At 38.5% G+C, this 13,277-nt stretch overlaps 1 protein-coding gene across 2 annotated transcripts; it reads right to left on the bottom strand.

Moving 5' to 3' along the window:
* Nucleotides 1-9,929: 9,929 nt before the first annotated feature.
* LOC113526458 (carbohydrate sulfotransferase 1) lies at nucleotides 9,930-12,601 on the bottom strand. 2 transcript variants are annotated; one of them, XM_026913504.3, is made up of 2 exons: nucleotides 12,357-12,601; nucleotides 9,930-11,623 (listed from the first exon to the last, which is right to left on the bottom strand). In XM_026913504.3, the coding sequence occupies exon 2, from the start codon at nucleotides 11,575-11,577 to the stop codon at nucleotides 10,309-10,311; it is 1,269 nt and encodes a 422-aa protein (XP_026769305.1). In that variant the 5' UTR covers nucleotides 11,578-11,623; nucleotides 12,357-12,601; the 3' UTR covers nucleotides 9,930-10,308. The 2 variants fall into 2 exon arrangements, with proteins under 2 accessions (XP_026769305.1, XP_026769304.1); XM_026913503.3 differs by having other exon boundaries at nucleotides 9,930-11,787.
* Nucleotides 12,602-13,277: the final 676 nt, after the last annotated feature.

A 13,277-nucleotide genomic window follows, 5' to 3' on the forward strand; every position in this document is an offset into this window, starting at 1 on the left:
GCCTCGGCAATGACATGTCACGTCAGACTTCCTTCAAATATAATGACCACTGGATGACAGTAGAAACCAACACACATTGATCTATCAGACAGGATACAATCATGTACTCAGTGTTCACAAGGCTGAAACGGCCCAAATCTCATTTTCTCCGAGCTCTCAGACCTCAATTCCTAACCACATTATGCTTCTTACGTAGTTCTTGATTGGATAAATAATTAGATCACATCACACATTATCATATCACTGCAGTATCTTCTCCAATGTCCGTATCTCCTTTGGTACATAAGTGTTGGCTATATATATATATATATATAATCCTGGGCCATTTTTTGGCCTCCCACACAATTTTTTGAGGTCACCACATTTGAATAATTTACAGTTTTATGTAACACACTTTACATTTGGTATATTACAGATAATGTGTGTTACATTCCAGACATTTGTGAATTTCATGTGTGCATCCCCCACTCCCTCATTTACACACATCCCCCATCAATCTCTATTCACCGGAAAAAAGAAAGGAAACACAAAACAAATAGAAAGAAGGAAAAGAGAAGGGGAAGAAGCTATAAAAAAGTATATAATATAATAATAATAAAGATGAATCTGAAGTACACAGAATCCATACGTTTTGTACAAAATATATGTGTTAATATACTGTAAGAGTTAGCTTCAAAAACAGGAAACAGTGCGGTGTCTAACTTTTTTGCCTAACGGTTGATGGACAGGCAATCCACCTCCACTGATGATCTTCGTGATTAAGACTTGCGCTACTGAGTAATTAATTTTATCAATATTGCGATGAGAGATGGTTCTCATGTCATCTCAGACAGTTTTTGCTTGCGACTGTCACCTCTGGCTTTCTCATTAAGGACAAATGTACATCTGGATTTCTGTAAAGCTGCCTTGTTAAAAGCACTACACATTTAGTGAAAGGTCCCTGATCAAAATGCTAAAAAAAAAAAAAAAAGTGTGCTTAATGTGAATATGTTAATCAATTTAAATTATGCCTGCTATATATGTGGAGTAGAGGGCAGAAAGAAAACTGGAGGAGAAAGAATAAACAGAGGCAGTGCATTGAGAGACAGAGAGAGAGAGAGAGAGAGAGAGAGAGAGAGAGAGAGAGAGAGATGGGCAGAGCGAGCCAGTGATAGAGTGAAGAATCTCTGCTTTGCATTTCCTCTCAAAGAGAAAAGCAATAAGCAGTTATGTATCATTCTGTCAAATTATGCTCCTCAGCAGTGTGGTGCACTTCATCACCTCACGTTGCCTTGGATACAGACAGACACACTGGGGTGAAGGTCTAAGGGGGGCTCATAATGGATTATTAGACCATAAGATCTGCATCCACAATGGCCTTATTCATGGACAGGTGAAATATTCAGCCAGTAATAAATAAACTCGACATTATGAACTCACACTCTGACATCAACAAGTGTTTCTGCATGAGATGCATATAAACCAGAAGTAGAGACGGATTGAGAGTTATCTAGAACTTTATATATGTGTGTATATATATATATACAGTATATATGTGTGTGCTTGTGTTATGCATTGCTACTCATATCAGGAAATTTAAGTTAAATTACTTACCTTAAATAAATTTAATTTAAGTTATTTTGTTTAAAAATAAGTGCTAGTAATATTTTTTCGGGTTGTCTGTGCGTTCATCCATCTGAGATTCTTGTTAGTGAGACATCTCAAGAACGAGTGGTTAAATGTTGTAGGATTTCTATGGAGTTACCATAGTAACCAACAGATGAACTGATTAGATTTTGGAATTGATCCAAACAGGGTCCAGGTTACATGTCTGAATTGCTCTTTCTTCATTAGCTTCCTTCCTGTTTGTTGTACATTATGTGTTACGTGTTATTCACACATTCATGTTTAGGAACTCAAGGCCCATTTTCTGGCTAGCTATGATTTTTGCCATTGTTCCGTCGCTCCATATGCCAGTCCGTTGGTAGGAAATTTTTGTTAGAGCAATATCTCAAAAATAAGTGGTTAACTGTTGGATTTTTAGGGACATATCCTTGCTATCACCAGACGAACTACATTTTGGCATTGATCCAAACATGTCATGGTATATTTTAAGGGTACTACTTACTAGAATTGTTTGGGGACAGAAGCACCCCTTCTGCATCGAGTTCTAATTGTTTTTCGTGAAATGATTGAAATAAAAAGATCCTAATGTACACTGTACTGTGCAAAAAAGAAACCCTTCTAAGTTCTTGTAATGTGTGATGAAGGCAGGACGCAGTGTGTATACTCAGCGTGAGGTTAATTTAGGCGAATCCAGTAATCATACTCAATGTCCATGGCAGGGGGAAAAACACAGGAGACAGTACCAAGTAAGGAATAACACATGAAGGACCATGCTGTTATACAATAATATTGAGTGACAGGGAGATAATACTGTTTATTCCATAGTGATTTGCCAATCATTACAATTTTTAATTTAGTAATGAATGACATGTTGCACTTTTTAATGGTTTATAGTTACATTCAATGAGACAAGGTAGTTCCTGTAATCGTTATTATAAAGTTACTATAGCAATGATAAACAGTCATTTCCTCACTAGTATCTCCTTTTGCTCTCTTGAAGTTAATGAAACAAAAAAAAAAACTCTAAAGCGTAAAAACTTCTCTATAATGAAGACTTTCTCATGCTGGGAAACTTTACAAAGCACCGTGACTGTTAAAAATCACTGACAACTCAGATTCTTTCCATAAATGTTAATTAAAAGTCTCCTAACAAAAAAAAAATCACATCAACGATTTTTGTTGTTTTTTTAAACAATAACAGAGTTTTTTTAATCTATTTATGATTAGTCTTTCATTATGTGGAGTATCCTCCATAGTCCTCCAAGTCCCTGTGTATGAGCTGTTACTATAGAAATGATAACGTATTAGAAAAAGGACAGAACAGACAGGACAGAAACCAAACCAAAGCACACAACATGAACATAGGAGCAGTGGTTGTTGCACTGGGAAGCATGTCACACATACTGTAGTTAAGACTTTTTAAAGACTTTTACGTGGAGCCCTTTGAGAACACTCAGTTATAAGTCCTCCCAGACGGAATATCAAAGAACCCTTAGGGATTAGGGTTTACTTTACACGTCTTCAACCTTAAGAGTTCTAGATTTACCTTTCTTAAAAGAAAATAGGTTGGTAAAAGCGATGGCTAATGAATCCAGCTTTCAAAGACTTTCTACTTCAATCTCTCTGTTCTAGGTTTCTACATAGAACCTTTAAGTATTCCACCAGAAGAACAAGCCAAAGAACCCCCGAGGGTCTTATATAGAACATCTTTTTTAAAGAGTGTATATTTTGCAGTATTTTACAGTTTGTAATTTCCTCATACTGTCATTGTTTTCTAAAATTCTAGGTAATAATATGTAAATAAGTCTATACTGGACTACTAGTATTTTGATTCTTATCACAAACCAGGTCAAGAGCTAATATTAATATAATGATGGTGTAGAATGGTGTTCTGTGTATTAGCCAAAAGTGTTACCCACTACAAATCTTTCCACTTTTGGAGCATTTGGCAATCAACCCTAAACTGGAAAAGTGGCTCTAAAATCCTTAACTAAAGACGCCTCTGGACTCAGTCCAGAAGAGTGCAAACCTAAGGGAGAAGTTGATGCTTTTGGTATGTTTGCTATTTAGATTGATTTGGTTTCACATCACACATAATTAAACCAAAACAAAAGAAAAACATTGGTTGAGGGGTGCTTAGGGCTGAAAATGTACTTTTTTATTCATTGCTCAGAGATATGGCAATGGAAAAGAGGTATTATTTAACATGCTTTTTCTCAGTTTTGCAGCTCACATCTACAAAAATATGCTGCTATTGAAAATCCATGGCATGTTTGGTTGACTTCCTGCAGTCGTGTTGATTCAGAGTTAAATCGCTTTTTTCTCTGCAATCAAACCATGCTAGAGTTTACCTCGAACTGATCCAAATGATTGCACCTGCTTTGAATCTTTTCTGACTTATTTCACATGACATACAGTATATCTATCAGTCCATTATTAGCTTATATGTCAGGATAAAGAAGACAGCCTCCATGTTTAATACTGTGAAATGGTCTGCCATGCAGTTTGGCCTTGGTCTTTAGTGTCTGTCTTCTGGGACTGCAGATTCAGACGGATAGGAGTTCTGAAATCTCATTGTATCCCTGACTGATATTTACAGTTGGACCTTACCCAAGTGATCAGATTAAGTCATTGCCCTTTGTCTGGAGGTGGATGGAGAGAGTTCTGAGAGTGCCAGCTCCTCAAAGAAACCACACACTGCACCAAAGGGAAGCGCTTACACATCCTGGTAAGAAATATACCTTCTTTATGATGTAACGATAATGTATATTCCACGGTATGATGTGGAATATAGAGCCACAGAAACAGAGTACATGCCATATTCTCAGCAGAATCCTGCTCTCCACACTCCAAGCTATGGCCAAGCCCTGGCTAGAAATTGCAAAATATATGATTAGGCTGTTGATAGAAAATTACAAACGCATTACATGAGAGCATGACAGAAGCATAGATTTTAACACCAAGGTAATCAACACAATACACAAAAAAAAAAAACACTGCATTTCACCAATGGTATCAGTAAATTTTTACAGCCTCCTACAAAAAAAATTGCACATGCACTTCTAGACAAACAATGGCATTTACGTATATATCATAAGAATGTGTCAGAGCTGAGCAAATCAAAAATGGCAAAATGGGAAATGCAATGTCTGTGCAAGACTAGCTTTCAAAAAAAAAAAATCTAAACCTGAAGCTTTTTCATATTGTGCATTCTGACTGTGAGTTTAGCGTTACATTGCTTTGTGAAAATATGGCTCAATATGGCTCAAACAACACTTATATACACAGTTTTTTTGCTTTCATGGCAAATATATTCTGGGTTAATTTTGTAAAAATTTTCCAAATCCACATCTTTTTTTTTGTTTTCGGTTGGGGTAAATCTGCTCATTGGGTAAATCTACATAGTCTTTCATGTGTTCAGTCTGAGCATCAGTTTTTCAGTTAAACACAAATTTAGTCTGTTTCTCATCACAGCCCTTCTAATGACACTTCCGCTCATTACATTCGAAATCTTTTTTTCAATATTTCAGCCCGCATTTATTTTCACTCACTGTGTGCAAGAATCACAGAAGTCATTATTTTAGATCAGGAGAAAATGTGCACTGTTTTACAATTCAAAGTGGTGTGTATTACAGTCATGATGGCACGTCACTAAATAATAAATGTCACACATATCGAAAATGGAAAAAAGCAAATAATAATAAATGCTATAATATTAATTTATTCGTAATTAGTAAGCGTTTTATCCTGGCCAGGGTTGTGGTGGATCTGGAGTCTTTCCCGGAAACACTGTGCTTGATGCGGGAATACACACTGGATAAGACGCCATGCACACAGACATAAACACCTAGAGGAAATTTAAAGTAGCCAGTCCACTTACTGACATGTTTTTGGGAGGTGGAAGGAAACCAGGAAAACCTTGAGGAACCCTCACAGACACTGGGAGAACATGTAAAACTCCTCACAGACGGTAATCCGAGCTCAGAATTAAACCCAGCACCCTCACGCTGTGAAGCTGAGAAGCAGCAACACTGCGCCACTGTGCCACGTTGACGTAATATTTACAAAACTAAAAATACATTTTATTCTGTTTTGGAACAGTTGTAAATCTGTTCTTTTGGTCATTTTTAATTTGTCATTAACTAAATGTGATATCTGTCTTTCATGCTATAAAGAAGTGACAAAACTATTTCACATCTGGAATGGTGTATTTCGCTTTCCCCAGTTCGGTTCCACAGCAACACCCTGAGTACACGGCTTTACAACCAAACCACAGGAGAAAAAAGAAGTAAATCTCCAGGCCTAAAGGCGGGCTGACTGGAGGTTTACTCCTGAATGATGTAACACTGCAGCGTCCTGATTCTGTGTGTCTGTTCCTTCTAAAGAGAGCCAGAAGCATCTCAAATCACCGCCTCTAACTTCCTGGCCATGCTTCAGTAGATCCAGTACAGCTCAGTGATCTGAATAGCACTGAGTCATTTAAGGGAAAACCCTACAGGTGAATAGAGAATTATATAATTTTATATATATATATATATATATATATATATATATATATATATATATATATATATATATATATATAAAATCAATCTTTGTCAAAAAAAAAATCAATCGATCTTTATGAGCTGAGTGCAGATCTTCTTACAAGATTTTTTTTTTTTTTACTGGAACCTTATTTATTGCATTTACTTATAAAAAGGAATAATTGTCTAATTAAATCTGCATTTCACTGTGAATGCTCTCGCAAGATAGACATCTACAGAAACGTATATTTTTTAACCAAGAAAATACCATGCATACATATTTTATGCCATTTTCAGTATAAAATCAAACAAAAATCACTAAAAATAAAAATTCATGAATGAAATAAAATTTCATGAATCCAGGTCATCGAGAAACTAAGATTTTTGAATACAGAAATATAATGATTATGAAGAAAACAGGTTTAAAAAAAACGTGATTTAATGTGTTTCTACTCTAGTTAATGAAGTTTATAAGGTTTATAAAGGAAATTGACATGTTTGTCATAACGACCCAAAGTCATCATATTCAGTGTACTCCTATGTTTGTCATAACGACCCATAAACTAACATATAAACTGACATATCTCGAGATATATGACATGACATGATGCCAAGTGTGCTAAGTGGGTGGAGCTTAAGCCTTCTTCAAAGTTGCTATGTTACAGATAATGCAGTGGTCGTGAGAGGACAAAACACTAAAATTAACATTTGGTTGTTGAGTGTTATATATGATATATATGATATATATGAGTGTTATATATGATATATATGAGCGCTATAGATGATATGGAAGTTATCCAAAAATCTGAAAAAATGATCTAAGTGCCCAATATTGTTGTTTCTACCTGTAGTGTCTTGCTTTAATCTTTATATTCTATTTGGGTCAGAATTATCCATTTGAATTTCAATCTCTTAACCACACTCACCACCTACCTGTAATATATTTTTAAGTCTCATTTATAGATGATGTTCAGGCCATTTTGACTTGACAGAAACAAATCTATCCATGGAACAATGGGCACAAGGCAGGATGAGTTACCAGCACATCGCAAGGCACCATGCACACACACCTACTCTAAGTTTCCCAATATAGAGTCGCCATTCCACTTACTCGCATGTTTTTTGGATGTAGGAGGAAGCTGCAGGATACCCACATGCACACATGGAGCTCAGGCACTCAAGCTCAGGATCGAATTGAGGACCCTGGAGCTGTGAGGCAGCTGTGAAGCTTCCCGCTGCACCACTGGGCCACCCTTTAAACTGAATTCTAGATAAGAACGATTTTGTGTTGCTATGTGTAGTGAACACGAAAAAGCACAGCTGTGGAAAATAAAGCGCAGCAATTTTCTAGCATGGCAGGTTAGAGAAATTAACTCCAATGGACCTTATTTGAAAATAATGACTCTGTAATTAATCTAAAGACAGCAATGAAACAGCAAAACTGGAAAGGAAACATTAGTATTTATGTATTAGAGTAGAATTGGCTGCTTTTTTGCTAGAGCTTAGTAATGGCAGGGATTAAAAGTTCTTTATTTAGGGCACTTGAAGCAAGTCTGCCACCAGGAGTATGAAATAATGATTTTGTCGGGCAGCTCAGATACTGTACATTCTGTTACAAGCAGTAGGTAGGAGGCTAAAACATGGGTGAGGATAGAATATGGAATATGATGACTCAAATGCTTTAAAATGTGGGCATCCTAATTTCAAAAAGCCTTCTGCAATTCCAACACTGTGTGAGAACCTTTCCTCTGTGTATTTATCCATTATGGTAGGATGCAACACAAGCATCCTATCATTTTTTTTAACCTGGGAAACAGAACATTGTGAATGTACAAGCAGCTCATGCCTTCATACAATACACAGCTCATATAGGCAGCAGACGGTAACCTTTCAGATAAGGTCAATCTTATTAATAAACCTCTATCAAGAGTCATGATAATTACTGCCACAGCAAAAAGTGACAGTGAGGAAGTCCAGATCCTAAACCCTGCACTGGGCTCTTTAGATCATTTTTACACTTGTGTTTGTTTGTTTGTTTTTCCAGACTCAGGGTTAGAGATTGGTATGAGAACCGAACCCTTGTCCTCTTCAAAATGGTGGTCTTGAGTTCAATTCAACCAAACTGTGTTGCGGTTGTGGAAGCTATCCACTCTCAGCACTGCATGCCGAGTTACAGGATTGATTCGACTTGTCACATTGCTTATTGTTGTTACGGTCAGGGGAGGAGACAGAATACCTTCTTGATAATAATAACCAGACTTCCATAGGACTGGAGTGCTGTAATTAACCAGAAAGTGCTATTCTTTGCTGCTTGAGTGTTGGTAAAGGGAAATTAGGGAAATTATTTTAAAAAAAAAAGACAAATGAATGAACCTAGTGCTTACTATTTTGCAAACCTGCATGCACAAAAGTGATATATGGAATTGTGCAATCAGTCAACTGTTCGGAAAGAATTCTTCAATGTGAGAACAAAACTGCGATTATGAGCCCTACGCCCAAATGAATTTGAAATGAATTCATGCCAAGTGTGCAAACATTTCACTTTCTAGAATGATATTTGGTATATACAGTATTGGAGTGGTAGACAGATTGCCATACAACAATACACTGCAATAGAGAATAATATTCAGTGACAGCTGGTCAGGATACTGAATGGAAGGGCTAAAAACTTCTACTACCTAACAGTACCCCAGCATTACTCTTTATGAATGATGAGTGTTAGCACAGAGCTTCTTCACAGGAAAAAAAAACACATATATATTTAAACCATTTGCTAATTTTTAAGTCAAATGTCTCAACATTACAGTTACATTATGGTACATAAAACTTACAGGTATGTTGTTTGTCCCTTCGTGTCAACGTACGCTTAGTCTATTATTTCTAGTTTCTCCTCCAAAAACATTTTAAAAATCAGTGATAGAGAAATAAATCCAAACCATTCATTATTTATTACATGCTCTATTGCATTCCATGTGGACCTACTCAATCACTGCCGATGATGTGTGATGGAAGTGTCAGCAAAGTAGGCTTAAGTCAAATAGCACATGAAATCACTTGACACAACTGGGCTAGTAAGAAATCAGCCTCAGTCTCTGCTTCATACTATTTGGTGTATGTTTATGACCATTTAAGCCATATAAGCCATTTAAGCAAATAAGAAAAAATGAATGCTGAACATTGGGCCTTATTTTATGTATTTTTACCTTAAAAGAGAGTGAGGGTTAGGTTATTTATACCAGCTGGCTAATACTGATAAAAAAAAATTGTCATCATTACAATTAGTAATCAGTCAAGCAGCTATGCTGAAAATGTTCTCTTCAAAGAATATCTGAACGTGGCTAGATGGCATGTTAATCATAGCACTGACACCTTCAGAAAGAGAAATGGTGTACCACAGGCATGAATCCAACACCCCTGTGACTGTGGGATAAGAGCATGCGGGATTCCAGCCATGACAGCCAGGCAGATCAAAGCGTTCTGCTCCCGCTCTCTGCATCTCAATGGGCTGCACTCTGCCATCAACACTGCAGGCTCACATCCTCGTGTAACATTTGCACGTTGTTGTTTTTTTTTTACTTTTCAGGACATTCTGTTGTGTCGGTCCTAGAAGCCACAAAAGATGGCCAAGAAACCTCTCGCACTTTGTACTAAACTGTATTAATTTAGCCGTGTGACACAAGTCCATGCTATTGCACCTCTGTGGCACAATGTTCTTCTTCACAGACATCAGAGAAGCAGAAACGCATCAAGATATTAAAGGTAAACTGCAACATTCATAATACATATTACATATTATTGTACAACTGTTCTCATACAGTGTGTCATCTCTGCCACATTGAGTCATCACCATTCTTTTCAGGGGATCGATGAGAAAAATATGACAAGTATGACTCGGAAAATATGGCGACATTCACTTAAAGCAATAGCCAGGCATAAAAGGACAAGCAATGTCACTTTTTGCTTTCAGTGATTTCAGTGAATACAATTTTATCTGTCTGCATCAGTAGACTTGCACTCTGCATTATTTTTTGTGCTATTGTTTATAGATGAAAAAAAAAAATCTGCATACAATTTTAGTGCAATTTTGAACATGTGATGATGGACTCAATAGCCTTAACACCAATCATAAGGCATCATTTATAAATATATCAAAAATAGTCATTCACAACTCTCTTTATTATAAAAACGGTACAAAAACTTTGTCCGCCACAAGCGAGATGGACATATTTTTCAGTTCCTCAGCGGACTTGACACTTTTATAGCCCAGCCTGTGTAATATCTTTTGGCACACAGACTGTGTGTAGTCTACCATGTCAAAGGACAGTTTGAGCCTCCAGCTCTCAGCGTTAGCCGCCGAATCTCTCACTGTTCCATACTTGTGTTTGGTCAAGAGCTCATTACTCCCCCTGGTGTTTGCCTGAATCCAGTCTACTACGTTTTTGTCCATTGATAACCCAAGGTAGTCATAGATATCCTTGGTTTTCTGGAGCGGGTTCCTTGCTAAGTCCTCATATCGCACCAGCATGTACTTCCCCTTAAGCCAATATGGGTGGCTGAGTCCTGTAGAAACCGAGCTCAAGAAGTCCTCACACACTACTGTCAGCTGAGTCAAATCCAGGTTGTAGGGTTTCCTTCCGGTTGCCCTCCAGATCCTCCACAGACGGTACGTGTCCCGGAAGGTCTCGATACGTGAGGCGAGGATTCCTCGTGGGTCTCTGACCAGCTGGATGACCTTCAGGTTGAGCCGTGGATCCTCCACCAGTGCCCGCAAATCCCCTATTTCAGGTACCCGAACGATCTTTATGGCAACATGCCGCTTATCCCGGCAAGACTCGGCGGCAAGTGTCATGTTGAGACTCGCACACTTTTTCACACAGTCACCCTCCTCTACGTTTGTCTCACCAGGACTGAAGGCATCACAGACAGGCTGGGAGCAGAGCGCTCGGCTGGCCCCGCGACGGAACAACTTGTCGGTGGTGTGGTTGGTTGGTGGTGGTTTGATGTAGTTTTCCAGAAAGTGCAAGTCACATCCATAGAGGCTTCGCAGCAAGTCCCGGCTGGCTCCCAGCATCACTCGCCTGTCAGCCGCATTCCGGCTGTGGGAGAGACGAGGAATCAGAGCCGTCTGGACATGGTAAAGCGGCTCGAACAGGTAGAAGATATCCGAGTGCTGATTCAGGAGCTGCCCCACAAATGACGAGCCACTGCGAGTTGTGGCTAACACCAGGATGTGGGTCTTGCGTGATGTGTTGAAACTAAAGTAAGTATATTCATCGCATCCACGCTCGAAAAGGCTTTCTGCTTCCTGGCCACTCAGGCTGCAGTTCTGTTGGATTGGCACAGGGCAGAGCTGGAAAGACTTGGATGTGAAGGTCCGGATGGCCGTGTACTGGATGGCAATGGAGGCCAAGGCTAGCAGTATCACAGCCTTCCAAGAACATTGCATGGCTGGGAAACTTCATCCAGGCTCTGCGGACGGGATCTAGTCCTGTCTGGAGTGCAGAGAAGGAAACGTTTCATTACTGCCACACAGGGACATGACCGGGAGCAACACAGAGCGAGCATTCATGCCTTCCAGTGACCACAGAGGAGGAGGAACAAGTCAACACACCGTTTTCCTTTCAGAAAGGCACTCATGTGAACAGTGTTGTTCAATCTGGGGTAAAACATTCACATGGAAGACATACTGTTAAAGAGTTCATCAGATTTTGCTTTTAGGTGACACAAAACCCTGAACTGTATCCACACATAATATCATCACAAAATTAAAAAAAATAATAATAATCTCTGCTCAACCAGCGCTGATATTTAGAGATGTCTTCAGACAGCATTTATTATCAGAAAAATAAAAATAAAACTATAGAAATATTTTGTTTAAAAAGCTCATTGCAGGCTGAGAAATTGCCTTAAAACATCCTTTTAATGGAAGTTAATCCATTTTTAAAGGAAATAAGAGTAATGATTAAATATATTTTGTTTTACATCTATATTGGAATATATATACATGACAAATATTACGATGCACAGAGCATTTAAGTGTGTCGTGTGTGAAATTTCTGCCCCCTCACTTCGGCACTTCAGAGCTTAGAGTTTACAGCTTAGGGTTAAGAAGCGAATATAAAAAATCGAGACTACATAAGATCATCAATGCAACAGTGCATCACATCCAGCTGTGGTTTTGATACGACTGAACAGCAAACCAGATGTGGTTTTTTTTCTCCTCACCTCCGAGCTGGTGTTAAAGCCGTCACGAGCCGCAGCCTGCAACAACGACAGCATCAGTGAAAGTGGGTGATATTCAGATGGAAAAGAAGGACCGATGCAGGCGATGTAGATCCACAGAGCGCCATAAAAGCCCTAAAAGTCTGGAAATACTGTGAGATATAATAGCACTGGACTGGAAAGAGGACGGGAGAACAGCTGAGATCTCTGCCTGAGTGGGAATGAGATAATGCGCGTGGGTTGCTGGTAATAAAAAAAAAAAAAAAAAAAAAAAAAAGGGGAGTCGCGGCGCACGCGCTGAGCGACACACACACACACACACACACACACACACAAGGAGAGAGAGGGAGAAAGAGAGAGAGAGAGATGATATATAATGGTGAGAGTGGTGATGATGATGATGATGATGATGATGATGAAGAATGAATAGACCACCTCTTCACCCACTATTCTGCCTCTTTTTCTCACTGTTGTCTCTCTCTCTCTCTCTCTCTCTGTCTCTCTGTCTCTCTGTCGTCCGATTCGATTCAGTTCTATTCGATTCGATTCAATCCAAAATGATTTGAAAGTTACTTGCCAAACAGTACAGATGCATCCATCACAACATTAGCAATTACATCAGCATTAAATTAAATCATAACACTGGGAATTAAAACCTTCAAAGAAATTACAGAAAGACAGAAAAGACAACAGAAGGAAAATGGAAGAGAGTAGTGGGTATAAGGGTGGCCTATTCGATTCAGTTCGATTCGATTCAATTCAAGATTATTAGGAAGGTGTTTTGCATACAGTATACTGTCTTATATAGGGTTCATTAGTGCCAGACATTACAAGTGTTTTAGCAACAGCAGCAAAATTAATAGGCAACAATAATAGCAGTGGTTGTGGTACTGGGAGCTAAAAAACAATAATTCAAGCAATCTT

The sequence above is a fragment of the Pangasianodon hypophthalmus genome, chromosome 6 (assembly GCF_027358585.1).
Source record: "Pangasianodon hypophthalmus isolate fPanHyp1 chromosome 6, fPanHyp1.pri, whole genome shotgun sequence".
NCBI classification, from domain to species: domain Eukaryota; kingdom Metazoa; phylum Chordata; class Actinopteri; order Siluriformes; family Pangasiidae; genus Pangasianodon; species Pangasianodon hypophthalmus.